A 17776-nucleotide genomic window follows, 5' to 3' on the forward strand; every position below is an offset into this window, starting at 1 on the left:
GAAAGATTTGCTGAAGTGACAGAAGTCACAAAAAAGGAGGTGGACCTGACAAACATGGAGAAATATGAGAAGATGGCACGTAGGATCGGTGGTGATGCTAAGTTGTCCCTACTCCAGAAAGTATTGGAAAATATGGGTAAGAAAACAGTAAATATATAAGGTGTACTCAGTGGAAGAAAGGAAAATTGAAAACGTTGAGGCAGAGGAAGCAGATTTGGAACAATTGTGGTTCAAGAAGGCAGGAAAGGCAAAAGAATATGCTGTAACCACAGTAACCTACATATCTTGGAAGAAGGACTTCCAGGATTAGGGTGGAGAGAATCCCACCAGAAACAGATGTGGCTTGGGTTGTGGCGGCTGTTCTTCTCGGAAGTAAAGAAGAAATAGCCGTCCTGCAAGCCACGAAAACAGAAAATTCTGTATGGAAAGAGCAAACATTGGACCTGATCATATTGGGTATTGGCAGAACCACTGAAAATATGGTGGAAACGGTGACCATTGGAGATGTGGTGTTGAGAGTGGGGGTGGGGGTGGAGGGCAGAACCCCTCGTTGCTTTAAATGTTGCTAAAAAAGGCCTCTGCAGAAGCAGAGAAGTCAGGAAGAAGTTAGAAAGGGGCCGGAGAAGGTGCAACAGGAAGAAAAGAGAAACAAAGAACAGTGGATGGTAGCTGAAGGAAGAGGAAGAAAGGACAGATTGAATTAGAACACCAAGCCATACACCCCGTCCCACCCCACCCCACCCACCTTCTCAGACACCCCCTCCACCCATTCCCCTCCGATACAAAGTAAGAGAAAAAAAACAAATACAAAAAAACACAAGGCTCAACAGGCTCCCCCTCCTCCCACTGGAAATTGTTTCGCGCGTGTTTGAAAGGCGTAGACCAAGAAAGGATCCAGAAGAGAACAAAATGGAGGACTGCAAGATTTGTGCATGTCGATGGATGGACAAACACTGAGGTGTCCGAAAGCCAAAAAAACGACGAAATATTGAGATTCAAGAGGGGTTATAAGTGTTGGAAGGTGAAATGTGATTTAAAGACGATATCAGACAATATAAAGTACGACGAACTGACCCAGAGATACTCCACAGCCATTACAAGCCTTCAATTCCATTACAACTTTCTCTCTCTCTCTCGAGCTATAGAAAGACAAATACACACGTTATATACCTACAGACATCTATATAAACACACATGTAATAATAAACAGACACGTTTCCTTAGAAACCTTTCACTAAAAAACACATTTTCGAAGGTGAGGGGCGTGACTGAATCCGCACCCTTTTTCTTTAAACATGTTTTATAAATGACATTTGGCAGAAATACGTTTGAAAACAATGATAAACGAATGCTGAAATTATAAAAATTAGTAGTAACGAAGTCTGAACAAAAGCAAAAGCATGTTAGTGTTTTGTTTTGTCTTTATTGAAACAAGCGAAAGCCAATTAAAAGGAAATCTCTTTGCCTTACCTTGTTCGAAAATGTCTGGAATTCAGCAGAAGACATCAGCTGTGAAATGGTTTTGGCTTCTTTTGCGATTTCTGGCGCAGAATTTTTCAGCGAATAACTTGTATTTTTCGATTTTCTGGAGATAGAATTACAGAATAAAGGTGAATTTTGTGGTTTATGCTTTGTCGGGTGTTGAACGAGAGAAATGTTGAAATTTACCTTTTTTTCACACATTCGAATTCACCGCCATTAATATGCGCACACACCTGCTATCGCGCACGCGCACGCGAGTCGTGACTAGTCGATCCTACAATAACAATCTATTGCCAATGCATGTATGCACAAAACATGCAGGACGGTTTGTTTTGGATTTTTTGAACAAAGTAAATAAAACACATTGTAAACAAAACGCAAACACCCTCATACATGTTTTGTGCGTGACGCGCGCTGGAGAGTCGTAGGATCCACTAGTCACGTCTCGCATGCGCGGATGCGCGCCCTGGATCCAATCTTCTTGAATCGTACCTTGATATAATGTTTTCATTTCAAAATAAAACCAACAAAAATAATCTCCCATAATCTTTACCTCCGCTGATTTTTACATACCCCGATGACCGATCTAAGAAATTTGGGGAACGATTTACCGTCTGGTGAATGGAACCGAGTATATGCAGATTCCAATAGCTTGCCAAATTGTCAGTCATAAATTTTCTGCAAGAACGTTTTGTCTGATAACATTCTCCAACATCTCTGCACTCCTATCGGGTAGACGTTGAAGAAATCCTTTTTCTGGTTGTGGTGTCATAACATCCAACAACCCAAGTTTTGCGACACATTCGTCGTCCATTGTTCTTCTTTTTGAAGAACAAACTTTCATGGAACTCCACTCTATGGTCCGGACCAGCAATTGGAGTTTTATCCGGCACCAGTTTTTTGCCAAACAAACATCTCTACAGAACTGGTGCCACTGAACGGCAGTTCTTATATCAATGCAATTTATTCTTGCAGATATCGTGACAGTTAATTCGAAAATGAAAAATAAAATTAAACACTAAATAAAAAAAAAATTCCATATAATGGCAGCTTGGAGTTTTCTCCAAAGGTTCCTTTCCTGATGGAAAGAGGGTTTGTTTGTTTTTTACTTTTAGCTCACTTTCTTTTGACAAAACCCCGTCAATAGAACGACTAGAATTTTGAAAATTCATTGAACAGCCATGCTACATGGCAGTGAAACATGGGCTGTAACTGCTGAGGACATGCGTAAGCTCGCAAGGAATGAAGCCAGTATGCTCCGCTGGATGTGTAATGTCAGTGTGCATACCCGTCAGGGTGTAAGTATCTTGAGAGAAAAGCTGAACATAAGAAGCATTAGTTGTGGTGTGCAAGAGAGACGATTGCGCTGGTATGGACATGTGGTGAGAATGGATGAGGATAGCTGCGTGAAAAAGTGCCACACCCTAACAGTTGAGGGAACCCGTGGAAGAGGTAGGCCCAGGAAGACCTGGGCTGAGGTGGTGAGGCAAGACCTTCGAACATTGGGCCTCACCGAGGCGATGACTACTGACCGAGACCTTTGGAAATGTGCTGTGCGTGAGAAGACCCGGCAAGCCAAGTGAGATCGCTGCCAGTGCCCCTGGACTGGCTCTTGTGCGGGTGGCACATAAAAGACACCATTTTGAGCGTGGCCGTTGCCAGTACCGCCTGACTGGCCTTCATAGGATTTTCGAGCGAGATCGTTGCCAGTGCCCCTGGACTGGCTCTTGTACGGGTGGCACATAAAAGACACCATTTTGAGCGTGGCCATTGCCAGAACCGCCTGACTGGCCTTCGTGCAGGTGACACGTAAAAGCACCCACTACACTCTCTGAGTGGTTGGCGTTAGGAAGGGCATCCAGCTGTAGAAACTCTGCCAAATTAGATTGGAGCCTGGTGTTGCCATCCGGTTTTACCAGTCCTCAGTCAAATCGTCCAACCCATGCTAGCATGGAAAGCGGACGTTAAACGATGGTGATGATGATGATGATGTATGAGCCAATGAAGGAGGCCTCTACATGGTAGCTAGACCTGCTAGAAATAGCAACCAAATCTCCCTCAAAATCACACCCTACTCTCTTATCTATGTATATATGTATGTATGAGCCAATAAGGGAGGCCTCTACACGATAGCTAGACCTGCTAGAAATAGCAACCAAATCTCCCTCAAAATCACACCCTACTCTCTTATCTATGTATATATGTATGTATGAGCTAATGAGGGAGACCTCTACATGGTAGCTGGACCTGCTAGAAATAGCAGCCAAATCTCCCTCAAATCACACCCTACTCTCTTATCTATGTATATATGTAAGTATGAGCCAATGAGGGAGGCCTCTACATGGTAGCTGGACCTGCTAGAAATAGCAGCCAAATCTCCCTCAAATCACACCCTACACTCTTACCTATGTATATATGTATGTATGAGCCAATGAGGGAGACCTCTACATGGTAGCTGGACCTGCTAGAAATAGCAGCCAAATCTCCCTCAAATCACACCCTACTCTCTTATCTATATATATATATGTATGTATGTATGTATGAGCCAATGAGGGAGACCACTACATGGTGGCTAGACTCAGGATATGCTGTGTCATGTGGTTCTGGATTTGTTAATGACAGGATGGTCATGGCTGTGATACTTTTGATCATGGATTTTGCTCAATCTGGACTAACCTGAGGTTAAACAACACCAACAACAACAGCCACCACACTCCCCCCTTAATCCTTCAGCATCCTCACAACATCAGAAAAGAGGATGGTGTTCAACCACATTCCCATCTGGCAAACAAAACACTTCACAACCACTTGAAGACAGAACCACAGCGCAGAATGAGGGCAAACCAAAGTGTCAAGTGATCCAACACCATCTAAAAATGCTGTTGGTCAATTAGGATTGTTCCGATCACTGGAACAGCCTGCTCGTGAAATTAACAAGCAAGTGGCTAAGTGCACCACAGACATTTTTTACTGTTTTCTATATGCTTCAGCCATTTGACTGTAGTCATGCTGGAGCATCGCCTTAAAGGGTGTTAGTCGAAGAAATCAACCTCAGAACTTATTCTATCGCTTTCTTTTGTTGAACCACTAGGTTACAGGGACACAAACACACCAGCATTGGCTGTCAAGGAATGGTGGGGACAAACACAAAGACACACATATATGTGATGGGCTTCTTCCAGTTTCTTTCTACCAAATCCACTCACAAGGATTTGCTTAACCTGAGACTATAGTAGAAGACAAGATGCGACTGACATGCATACAATAGATGTAGTTCTCAGGGAAATCCAACACAGAACACAGAACATGATAAGCTGGTCCACTGAATTACAGGTATGACTCATTTCTGCCAGCTGAGTGAGCTGAAGTAAAGTGTGGGAACCAAACCCACACCCTTACGATTATGAGCTGAATCTCCTAACCAGGAGCCACACACCTATAAAATAACAACATAACAGGATAATCAACCGACATCTAATCCGTTGTCCCCCAGACATTGCCAGGCAACTATTTCAACCCTGGATAAATCACCAAGAAAACTGGTTCCAAAATAACAGACTGCCAAACCCTATCTGATTTCTTAGCAGCAAACCCTATGGAACATCAGACAACTGACCCCGCTCCACTTAAACCCACAGAGATATCTCACATGCAAGAGACAAAACTACCAGGAGATACGTACAAGTGCAGGTGTGTAGCTTAGTGGTTAGAGGGCTTAGACGATTACAATTAAACACACGTATATTATCATTTATTAAATTGCATTCAATTTGCCATGCATTATTCGTTTCATTATCCATCATCTTTTCCTTCAATTTTCAGGTACATTGAAGACCCTTTATTTGTCATTGCTTCAATCGACGTGAACAAAGTGTCTGGCAAAAAGTTCTGCTGAGATCGAAAGGAAACTTTATCCACAAAACACACAGAGAATGTGCAGCAATGAAGGCCAAACAGTGGTGGACGAACATAATCCCTTAAAGACTGACACTTTCAAAGGTGGCTCTGCATGTATGTGTGTGTGTGTGTGTGTGTAACAGAGTTTTGTTGAGTTGAAGTGGGATTTAAAGGGTGTAAACGAAGAGGCTACCAAGCGCAAGTTGAACCAAGACGGAACTAACTACAACTGTAGCTATTAAGACTGAACACTATACTATACATTACACAATGTAGTCCTAGATACACTCTGTCTGAATAACAGAAGGGATGGTCATTGCTGGAACATCTTTGATTGTAGAGCTGCCCGGATCAGGACTGACCTGGGATTAAACAACAACAACTGGCCTATACGTTTTGGCTCGAACTGCTAGAAGTAGTAACCAAATCTCGATTAAAATCCCACACAACTACTTCAAGCAGAGACGTAGGAATAGGATGGGATGGTCACGGCCAGAGTGACTTTGAGCACGAGCCTGCTCAGTCAGGTTTGACCCTGGGTTAAATAACAACACGCACACTATAATACAAAAGTAGCCTATACGCCTCTTTTTTCGAACCGACAAGTTACAGGGGCATAATCGCATCAACATTAGTTATACGGCGATGGTGGGGTGACATACAGACACACAAATACATACATTCGTATATATATGCGTGCGTGTTTGTGTGCTTACATATGTACCTACCTACGTCTCTCTCTCTCTCTCTCTCTCTCTCTCTCTCTCTCCACACACACATATATACATATATATATAGAGAGAGAGATATATATATATATACATATGTGATAATATACGGTAAAACCATATAACCGGAGGGGAGCTTACTCTCCAAGTAGAGAAGTGGGTAAATATAAATAGACCTCGTAACGATACCAGCTACCAAATGGTTTCACGGCGAATTGGGGCCCCAAGTGACCTTTGTAAAGTCATTGGGGAGATTCCCGAGCCGATTATCGAGGTCTATTTAGATTTATATATATATCGTATATTTATAAAGAGGGCAAATTTAGCCATTTCTCGGTAGATTGAAAAAAAAGATGAACAACTGTAATCGATTTCCGAACATTATTGGGTTCTCATCAAACATGAAAAATAGAATTTATGTTGAGTCAGTCTCAATAAGTATAGATTTATTCATCGGAGAAAGTTACATAGTGACTGAAGGTTCGAGAGTTTCGTGCAGAGGCACTTATCAAACTAATTAAATCAACGTTTTCTATATAAAACGAAAAAGCAGAACAGTATCGGAAACAGATATGACGCAGATACTATTTTATATATAGGCAGGAAGACTTTTGGTTAATAATATGACAGAATTAAGGCAAGATAAAAAATGAAAGTTGTCAATATATAAGGTATTCTGCCTAAACTACGTCTTTAAGATACGATTTGTTAGTAGTAACGCAAAAAGGAAACTATTTCCTAAGGAACTCAAGCAGATAGAGAGGAATAAAGACAAAAGGAAAGTAAAGATTTAATGAAAAGGTGAATCAGGTTGGAGTTGAAAAAAAAGGCACTTACCCAGGCAGTGGTCAAGCAAATAATGGTATGGAGTATTAAATGGTCGTTTTGTATTGAAAGAATTTTGAAGGGGTTTTATTTTTAGACTGGGGTCAAACGGTCGAATCCAGTCAACCGTGTTTTAAGTCTTTAGCAACACCAATTACAAAGAACTTGGGAGTGGTACTAAAAGATGGAGAGAAGTATTGACAGACAGAAACTAGGTGGGAGCTGTCTTCAAGAATTCAAGTAATGCTATATATTCAAAATTAACCATACATGCTGGTTTTGTTGTTATTGTTGCTGCTACTGTTGTTATTGTCAATTAAGTTTTGGTATTTTGACGCTATTTGCCTTCAGTTCAGAAGTTAGTGGTTCTAAACTCCCTAGGGAATTTTATGCCAGCTTCATTACTTTTATTTATTTATATGTTTATTTTTTTCTTTGTTTTGAAACGAGATCGAACTTAAGCATTTTATACCGATAGATTTTAAACACTTTTTTTCTGCAACTGGTAAGATTTTGTAGGGGATGCAAATTTTGATCTTGCAACCCCTGAAAACTCTAGGGGGTGTGGGTGCACCCGCTGCACCCCCTGTTCCCGGCCCTTGTATATATGCCTGTTTATATTTATATATATATACACACATACATATATATAGCGTGTATGTGCTTCATAGAAGCCCACAAATTTATATATATATATAAAAGAAGAGGCGGGGAGCAGTAAATTTGAGTAAAATCTATTTAAGATTTAGTTGTTAAGTTAAATAAATGAGGGAAAGTGCGAGAGTTCCGTGAATGGATTTCGTCAAAGTTTGACGAGTCTGAATTACGAAACTCTTGAGTAACTTACGTAACCCTTCATAGATAGGTGTGTGTGTGTGTGTGTGTGTGTCTAGATAGACAGACAGAACGTAGACCGTTAGACAGACAGATAGATTTCTTTATTAGCTGTCCCGTACAGTCGGGCAAATTACTGTTGAAAGGCCTCACACATCCTTTCGGGCTCGAGTAATTCGCGCCCCTGTTCATCTGTCAGAGACCGAATGGTGGCTTTGTTGCCTTGTTGCGCCTCTGCCACTTTGACCTCTCAGGTGGCTCCAACTCCTTCGTTTCCCAGAGCACTCATCCTAGCTCTGACAACATATCCTTCGTGTTTGGCGTTGAAATGTTGGTCATGGGCCAACCTCACTGCCAACACATTGGACATGATGCCACATGTATGTGCCTCTTCTAATTTCTTAACTAGGTCTCCCTCTATTCTATTTCGATCTATCACTAGAGCCTTTTTATACCAAACCGAGTCTATTTTAATTGCTTTCTTTAGGGCATACCACCATCTATTGTTGATGCTGGTGCCCGTCAACGCCCTCTTAACTAGTGTGCTAATCCGGTCTCTGTAAGCCTGGCACGCCGTGAATAACGCATCAAGTTTCCAGTAACTGGGACCCTGCCTATGACTCTTATCTAAGTCAAACATACAAGTCACAAATTTATGACCTGTGTAGCTGACTATATGAAACTGTGGACAACCTACACTATCCCTATCCACTGTCCTGTAGAACACTATCTAAATACGATCAGGATGGCCCGATGCGATTGGTCCATGTCCACTTTAGTGCATTCAAGTGGTCCAGTCGGTACCTATCAGACAGTTGGAAATGTCTGAGTGGGTCTTTGAAGCATTTACATCCCCTTCTATTTCTATCTCTACCCACGTAGTCTAGTTGCATGTCCAAGGTAGCGTTCCAATCCCCCACTGAAAGTAAAAGTCGAGACGTTCCCAGGAAAACCTCCAGACGTCGAAAGAAATCCAGCTGACCTGTTAAGGACGGTGCATAAATTGTTATCGGTCGAAAAGCACACCCATTACTACCATTGACATCCAAAACGACCAGCCTACCCTCCGGGTCTAGGAATTTTGCTCTTACTTTGAGGTCCAGACTCTTCCTAAAAGCACCATGGTACCACCTCCTCCCATTCTTGGCAGACACAGAGAAAAACAAACGTCAAATTGTCTGCTGAACATGTGTTGGGGAGACCGTGGGTTGTGGAGTCTGGTCTCACTGATGGCTATATGTCTATTCTGTGACTCGATCTCATTTAACAGACAGCCTTGTTTCCATGGGGACCCCAAGCCACGCACATTTATACAACCTATTCTAAACATGTTCCTATCGAAAGTTGTGTTTTACAAACAAAAGGAAAAGAATGAGAGAGAGAGAGAGAGAGAGAGAGAGAGAGAGAGAGAGAGAGAAGAGAGAGAGAGAGAGAGAGAGAGAGCGAGAGAGAGAGAGAGAGAGAGAGAGAGAGAGAGAGAGAGAGAGAGAGAAAGTCACTGTTTGAAGGTTGGTTGTTCCCCTCTTCAAAATCATTTCTCAGAATGTTTTTTGTCCATTTTTTTTTTCCTGTTAATTACTTTTGAAATCTCCCTCCTGCATCAAGGTAGAGAGATTTCAGTATGTTTTGTGTCACGTGAAGGAGGTTTTTTTGTGTTGTGCATGGGTGATTGTTTGTTTTCACATTCACTTCTGTTGGTGTATTACATTTGGTCTGAATTGTTTGTGTTTATTGCTATCAACTTTCGTAGGGCCATTTGGTATTCGTGTGTTTGTAGTGTTGCTGTCAATCTTTTTTATTTTGTGTGGGAGTTTTGCTCTTCTGAGCGGTGAACCCTCCCTGCTTTGTTTGATTTTATGTCTCTTTTCTTTCCCCTTTTTCTTCTCCCCCCCCCCCTCCATGGCCATTTGCCATTCTTCTTTTAATTTTTACCGTTGTCACCCGATAACCAAGGTAAGTGGGAATCCTTAGAAATCCCCTGCAATCCAAACACTTTTTGTCGAGTGTCCCTTTGCCCGTTCTTCCGTATCAAATCTAACCTCGATCCAGGCAAATCTTTGCACTCTTGCAATGTATGTTTTGAATGCTCATTATGACCTGTACACATTTCCCAACTGTTTCTTAAGTGGCCCCTTCTAATATCTTATTTTTTATGTTCAGGGTTTTGTAAATAATGGGGGTTTTTTGGGGTGGGGATGTCTTACAAAATGCTGTGTGAGGTGTTCAGTTTAATGGTTCTGTCTTCTTTATGTAATAATTGTTTACATTGTAGAAGTTCTTCCTTTGAGAAGGACTTTAAATATTTCTTTTGCTTTAAAACAGAAGCAAAATCATTTAGTTTGTCCGTGACATTGTTTGTTGTTCGGTGATGGCAGTTTTCAGGACGGAAGTGAGAGTAGTGGTGAGAGGAGAAGTGATAGTCGGGGTTGCCCTGCTGCTCGTTGTTTCATTAGTGTCTTCGTTGTTTCTGCCTCCCCTTCCCACTTGTATCAGTATGTGTATTGTCCTTATTCAAAAGGGTGAGTGTGACAGTGTCTCAATGTGTTGAGTGTTATTTGAAGTCTGCCTCATCGGCGGCAATGGTGGAAATCCCAATTTTAATTTAAAGACCGAAACACTTGGCAGTCTTAGAAAGGCTGTCCATTTTTCTAGACAGATGAAAAACATTTTTATGAAATGTTTTAAATTCGAAAATTCACCCTTTAAAGGGTGAAAGCCTCGCTTGAGGCCAGGCAAAAGTTGTTGGGCAGCTTTTTAACAGAGAAAAATGACTTCAGCTTACGGAAGTCAACGTAACAAACAGCCGACAGATAGACAGACAGATGGGTGCACTGACGGACAGTCAGACAGATAGATAGGGGGATGGACTGACAGACAGATAAGCAGATATACATATATATATATATATATACACTAGCAGAAATACCCGGCGTTGCCCGGGTTAAAGAGAATAATGAAATCTAAAAACGCCGTCTAGACTACGCATCATCTTTATATATAGAGATGTATATACACACACGCACCCAAACACACGTATATATATATGTATATCAATATAAATATATGAAAGTCAATGAAGTTTCGTTAAAGAAGGTGATCATGTACATACTTTCTTGCTGTTGTGATTATAACACCTCATTGTAAACTATGTTCCTTGTTTTCCCTTGTGGAGCATATACAAATAGGTTTTTTGTTGCTTCCCACTCTTGAGCAGCCAACATACAGTTGTCCATGTGAGAAGCAGGGCTCTTCCAAGAGAAGACCAGCTACAGACAGTGTTTGGCCCTGATATTTGTTTATGGACATGGCAAAAGTCACACGAAGGGGGAATTGTAGTCTTCTGAATGTAAAAGGAATGTCTGCTCCTGATGGAGTAAGAGGAATTCTTGGAATAAAGACGTCATCCCCTTTTGCAAATCCAGAAAGAATGGTAGCCTCGATAACGTGTGACATCATTTTCTAAATAATGCTCATCTGTTATGTTCGGGTTAAAATTTCATCAACATCAAAAATATATGCAAAGAATATAATTTCCAAATTTCATAAAGATCCATTCAGTACTTTTGACGTAGTTTTGGATAAGAAAACAAATGACTAATGTGTGTGTTTGTGTGCATGTGTGTGTTTGTGTGCATGTGTATGTGTGTGTGATGGGTGTATATATGTATAGATATCTGTATGCATGTATATATGTATATATGTGTACATATTACATGTACATCTATATATATATATATATATACATCTACACATATGTATACATATACATGTATATATAGATCTATATATATATACATATACGTGTACATCTATATGTATACATATACATCTCTCTCTCTCTTTCTCTCTCTCTGAAAGTATCTGTCATTACAGTATCGAAATGGTGTACATATACATATATATGTATACATATACATCTCTCGCTCTCTCTCTCTCTCTCTCTTTCTCTCTCTGTGAAAGTATCTGTCACTACAGTATCGAAATGTGATTGTTTCAGTTAGTGGAATAGTTTCATTTTTAAAGTGAAAGTATTTGACATGAGTGATTTTGTTTCACTTTTGACACGTAATAGTGGAGGAGATATTATGTTGCCGTGTGCTCGAACTCTGCAACAAGTTAATAATTTTTTTTTAACTAAAACACAACTGGAACCCTAAGTAAGGCATGTGTAAAATTTGAATGGAATTGGTTGTGTAGTTCTCGAGTTTTAGGGATTCACACAGACAGACAGACAGACAGACAGACAGACAGACAGACAGACACACATTCTCATTTTTATATATATAGATAATCTTTACTCTCTTTTACCTGTTTCACACACACACACACACACACACACATATATATGTATATATATATATATATACGACGAGCTTCTTTCAGTTTCCGTCTACCAAATCCACTCACAAGGCTTTGGTGGGCCCGAGGCTATAGTAGAAGACACTTGCCCAAGGTGCCACGCAGAGGGAATGAACCCGGAACCGTGTGGTTGGTAAGCAAGCTAATGGGTTCACTTGTGGTTTGATTCTACAGTTGGATGCCCTTCTTGCCGCCAATCAGTTTGTAAGGTGTATGTGTGTGCGTGTATATATATATATATAAATATATATATATATATGTATGTAATGATAATAATTTGTGTAGTTACCAGTCGTAAAGGGTAAGGTTTGATTAGGGAGACAATATTATGAAATGTCAGAGTCAGTGGTTTTGACGATAAAAATTTGTTGTTATACTGGCAAGTTGTAGGATGTGAAAGATGAACAATGCTTGAAGTTTTAAGGAAATGTTTGTTTACCATTATGTTACAATACCTTGCCTCAACGGACAGGTTCTGAAAGATCCAAAAGCATGCGAAGTAAAGTTTGTGTTTGTGTCCTCTTTCATTGTTTAGTAGTAACTACAGAGAGAGATCTTGCACTAAATGAGGCTGCAAAGAAAGAGGTCTGGAGATGCCACTACGATAGACTGCTTAATAAAGAGAATGAATGGGAGAAAGAGAGCCTGCCGTATGTCGACCCAACAGAGGGACCAGCTATCCGAGTTGATAGTACCAGGGTAGATAAAGCAATTAAGAGTATGAGGACAGGGAAAGCCCCCCGGCCCATCAGGAATCACTGTAGAGATGCTCAAAATATCTGACAGTGTTGGCTACAGCCTAGTCACCCATATTACGAACCACGTGATACATGAAGGAGTCATACCCAATGACTGGTGTAGCAGCACCATAGTCAACTGCTACAAAGGTAAAGGTGACACTTTAGATACAAATAATTACAGAGGCATCAAGCTGTTAGATCAGGTCATGAAAGTTATGGAGAGGGTCATAGCCCAACTAATTAGGTAGAGAGTCAAATTAGATGAGATGCAGTTTGGGTTCGTGCCAGGTAAAAGCACCACTGATGCCATATTTCTAGTAAGACAGCTGCAGGAGAAATACCTAGCCAAGGATAAACCTCTGTACCTGGCTTTCGTTGACATGGAGAAAGCCTTTGAAAGGGTCCCCCGATCCCTTATCTGGTGGTCAATGAGGAAACTTGGGATAGAAGAATGGTTAGTGAGAGCTGTGCGAGCCATGTACAGAGATGCTGCCAGTAAGGTGAGGGTTGGAAATGAGTACAGTAATGAATTCCGGGTAGAGGTAGGGGTCCACCAAGGTTCCGTCCTCAGCCCCCTCCTATTTATCATAGTCCTCCAGGCGATCACAGAGGAATTCAAGACAGGTTGCCCCTGGGAGCTCCTCTATGCTGATGACCTTGCACTAATTGCGCAGTCACTATCAGAACTAGAGGAGAAGTTTCAGGTGTAGAAGCAAGGACTAGTATCGAAGGGCCTTAGAGTCAACCTAGCTAAAACCAAAATCCTAATAAGTAGGAAGGTAGATAAAATACAAACCCCTTCAGGTAGATGGCCCTGCTCAGTATGTAGAAAAGGAGTAGGTAGTAACTCTATAAGACGTACCCGGTGCAAGCTATGGACACATAAAAGGTGCAGCAATATCAAAGGCAGGTTAACTAGCAAGTTAGTTTTTGTATGTGGCAGATGTTCAGGTACAATAAACACTGTAAACAAACAGGAAACAACTTCTATCTCATTCCAGGGAGAAAAACTAGAGATAGTCAATAGCTTCCGCTATCTGGGTGACCAAGTTAGTAGTGGGGGTGGGTGCGCTGAAAGTGTAGCTGCTAGAATAAGAATAGCCTGGGCAAAGTTTAGAGAGCTCTTACCTCTGCTGGCGACAAAGGGACTCTCACTCAGAGTAAAAGGCAGACTGTATGACGCATGTGTATGAACAACCATGCTACATGGCAGTGAAACATGGGCTGTAACTGCTGAGGACATGTGTAAGTTCGCAAGGAATGAAGCCAGTATTCTCCGTTGGATGTGTAATGTCAGTGTGCATACCCGTCAGAGTGTAAGTATCTTGAGAGAAAAGCTGAATATAAGAAGCATCAGTTGTAGTGTGCAAGAGAGACGATTGCGCTGGTATGGACATGTGGTGTGAATGGATGAGGATAGCTGCGTGAAAAAGTGCCACACCCTAACAGTTGAGGGAACCCGTGGAAGAGGTAGGCCCAGGAAGACCTGGGCTGAGGTGGTGAGGCAAGACCTTCGAACATTGGGCCTCACTGAGGCGATGGCTACTGACCGAGACCTTTGGAAATGTGCTGTGCGTGAGAAGACCAGGCAAGCCAAGTGAGATCGTTGCCAGTGCCCCTGGACTGGCTCTTGTGCGGGTGGCGCATAAGATGCACCATTTTGAGTGTGACCGTTGCCAGTACCGCCTCACTGGCCTTCGTAGGATTTTCGAGCGAGACCGTTGCCAGTGCCCCTGGACTGGGTCTTGTGCGGGTGGCACATAAAAGACACAATTTTGAGTGTGGCCGTTGCCAGTACCACCTGACTGGCCTTCGTGCGGGTGACATGTAAAAGCACCCACTACACTCTCTGAGTGGTTGGTGTTAGGAAGGGCATCCAGCTGTAGAAACTCTGCCAAATTAGATTGGAGCCTGGTGTTGCCATCCGGTTTCACTAGTCCTCAGTCAAATAGTCCAACCCATGCTAGCATGGAAAGCGGACGTTAAACGATGATGATGATGATGATGATTATATATATATATATATATATATATATACGACGGGCTTCTTTTAGTTTCCGTCTACCAAATCCACTCACAAAGCTTTGGTGGGCCCGAGGCTATAGTAGAAGACACTTGCCCAAGGTGCCACGCAGAGGGAATGAACCTGGAACCGTGTGGTTGGTAAGCAAGCTAATGGGTTCATTTGTGGTTTGATTCTACAGTTGGATGCCCTTCTTGCCGCCAATCAGTTTGTAAGGTGTATGTGTGTGCGTGTATATATATATATATATATATATATATATATAACGATAATAATTTGTGTAGTTACCAGTCGTAAAGGGTAAGGTTGGATTAGGGACACAATATTATGAAATGTCAGAGTCAGCGGTTTTGACGATAAAAATTTGTTGTTATACTGGCAAGTTGTAGGATGTGAAAGATGAACAATGCTTGAAGTTTTAAGGACGTGTTTGTTTACCATTATGTTACAATACCTTGCCTCGACGGACAGGTTCTGATAGAACCAAAAGCATGCGAAGTAAAGTTTGTGTTTGTGTCCTATTTCAATGTTTAGTAGTAACTACAGAGAGAGATAGAATGATGTTGTAAGAGAAGAGAATTAGAGCTCGTAGGGTTGTGGGACGTTGTCTCACAGTTGCTGACAGTAAACTTCATTTTTCCCTCTGGCCAAGGTTCTAGCTGGTCAGCCAGACTTTGTTCTCCCTGAATCGGTTGGATGGTTTGACTGAGGGCTGGCAAGCTAGGAGGCTGCACCAGGCTCCAATCTGATCTGGCAAGGTTTCTACGGCTGGATGCCCTTTCTAACATGAACCACTATGAGAGTGTAGTGGGTGCTTTTTATATTTCACTAGCACAGGAGCCAGTCAGGCGGCACTGGCAACGACCTAGCTAGAATGCTTTTTCCTTGCCACTGGCATGGAAACAGTCAGGCAACACTGGCATCAACGACACATGAAGGGTTCTTTTTACGTGTGTGTGTGTATATATATATATATATAATGTAACAAAAGAAAAAAAAATTATATGGAGTGTAAAACATCCAGTTCACAGGTACAGCAGTTGAATACCACAGACATAGGAGTATAAATTACAAATAATAAATTAAATAGAAAAATACAATTGACAATCTAACAATTTATTTACATTATAATATAAAAATTTTTGAAAAAGACAAAGCCAACAATTTGTTTTGACTTATATACAATATTTGATTGATAAACAATACATATCTCTGTACATAAGCCACTTGAGTACAATATTTCAAAAAGACACATGAAATTCTATGTTCAAGGAATGCTAAATCACAAAATATTGGTTCGAAATCCGTATGTTTAAGAGTATTTGCATTGAGAATTCAAATACATAAAAAAACAAAATTAAAACAGATAAAAAAAACAATTATGACGTAGATCAATATTTATTATATAAATATGCCTCTACATATCCGAAAGAAAGAATTTCCAGTATATCAACTATTTATTTATTTGTGCTATTTTCTATTATATTTATGATTACCATAAGAAAACAAATGTAAATTATGAATAATAATAATATATAATAACTCTTTCTCATTTACTTCTATCAGCACAAAGTCATTATTTCTCATAGGAAGTTTAAGAGGTGTCCAATGGGAAAGCATAGTTGTGTTTGAATTAGGGTATGACTTGACATTTAAAAGTGATATTAGGAATGGTGTGGATTTAAAAGTTTCATTTTTTTTAAAAGAAGTTTTTTTGTGCAGACGTAAACGCTGTGAACAAAGAAGGCAACAATTGTCTGCACCTTGCTGTAAAGAAACTGCCCTAGATTTCTGCCTCAACTTAGCAAATTTTATCCAGCAATGTTTAAGGAAGATGATTCTGGCTGTTTCTGATTGACTTAGGTCTGGTCTTTCGCTGCTGGGAAATACTTTCCTTACAGCAGATCCCTTTTTCCAGTTGCTACGACAACCTTCACCTCATTTACTACACCATAGAGCAGGTAGGAAAAATTCCTGGCAAGGGTGGGGCACTGGTGAATTTAGACCAGTCTACAGCATTCGATACGGTTGACCATCGGTATCTGGTGGGGGGTCAGACTGGGCTCGACTTTCCATGGCTGGATCAATGCTATGTATATCATTGATCGAATCAATCGTCCAGGTGAACGGTCTCTTCTCAAAACAATTCGCAATCAAGCATTAAATTTGCCAGGGCTGCCCCGTGTTGCTGCTTCTGCATGTATTAGCCCTTGATCCACTGCTGCGGAGGTTGGGGACTGTGGGGGAAGACCGCATGATCTACGTTATGGTAAGGGAGCAACAGCATATGTGGATGAAGTCACCATCCTCGTGTCTGATGAAGGGCAGCGACCTCGTGAAGAAGACCCCATTAAAAAAATATGAAGCAATGGCAGGGGCAAAAGTCAACCAGCCTAAATCAGTCGGGCTTGCAACTTGGCACCTGCAGGGGCAGGTCAATGCCTCCCAACAGCATCGTTTGACGAAAGGCCCCCTTAAACTGCTCAGAGTCTGCTTTGGAAATAGGTAAATCACATTCTTCTGCATTGCAATTTCAGTTGATTCCAATACATTTGCCGTGACATCTCTACTGGTTTTACCAGGCTCTTTTCGTGCCAGAGAAACAGAGTAACCCATGAATGTATGTCCTGGCCAAACAAAACGATTGCTAATACACACTGCTGGCATGTTCCAAAGTCCCATCGGTGGGAATTGTGCCACCGACGGAGGAAGTTGTAGCCTCGAACAAATGGAGGAACAATATTTGGTTTTCTCCAGAAGGTGAGAGGAGGCGTTGGGAGAGCTTTTTTACAGGGTTTGTCAAGGGAGGAGACATAGCCTGAATGGACTCCTTCCCTGTGGATATATTGTGCTTCCGATCGTGGCACTGTTGGAGTGCCTAAGTGGCA

The 17776-nt window shown here is 41.3% G+C and overlaps 1 protein-coding gene and 1 long non-coding RNA gene across 10 annotated transcripts in view; one reads left to right on the forward strand and one right to left on the reverse strand.

The window, feature by feature from the left end:
- LOC149129297 (uncharacterized) overlaps window positions 1-17776 on the reverse strand; it is a 168067-nt gene that overhangs the window by 135642 nt on the left and 14649 nt on the right. For 6 of the 9 annotated variants that reach the window (XM_089346613.1, XM_089346610.1, XM_089346609.1 and 3 more), the window contains exon 3: window positions 1471-1585. In XM_089346613.1, the coding sequence (XP_089202739.1) occupies window positions 1471-1585 (115 nt within the window). Of the gene's footprint in view, window positions 1-1470; window positions 1586-1668; window positions 1784-15983 lie in introns of those variants that run through there. The other 3 variants (XR_016240051.1, XR_016240050.1, XR_016240049.1) reach the window with 2 other exon arrangements.
- On the forward strand, window positions 1496-7226 carry LOC149129298 (uncharacterized). Its single transcript, XR_016240082.1, has 2 exons — window positions 1496-1610; window positions 5305-7226. It is a non-coding gene; the product is annotated as an uncharacterized LOC149129298 (long non-coding RNA).

The sequence above is a fragment of the Octopus bimaculoides genome, unplaced genomic scaffold, assembly GCF_046866305.1.
Source record: "Octopus bimaculoides isolate indiv1 unplaced genomic scaffold, ASM4686630v1 contig71, whole genome shotgun sequence".
NCBI lineage: Eukaryota > Metazoa > Mollusca > Cephalopoda > Octopoda > Octopodidae > Octopus > Octopus bimaculoides.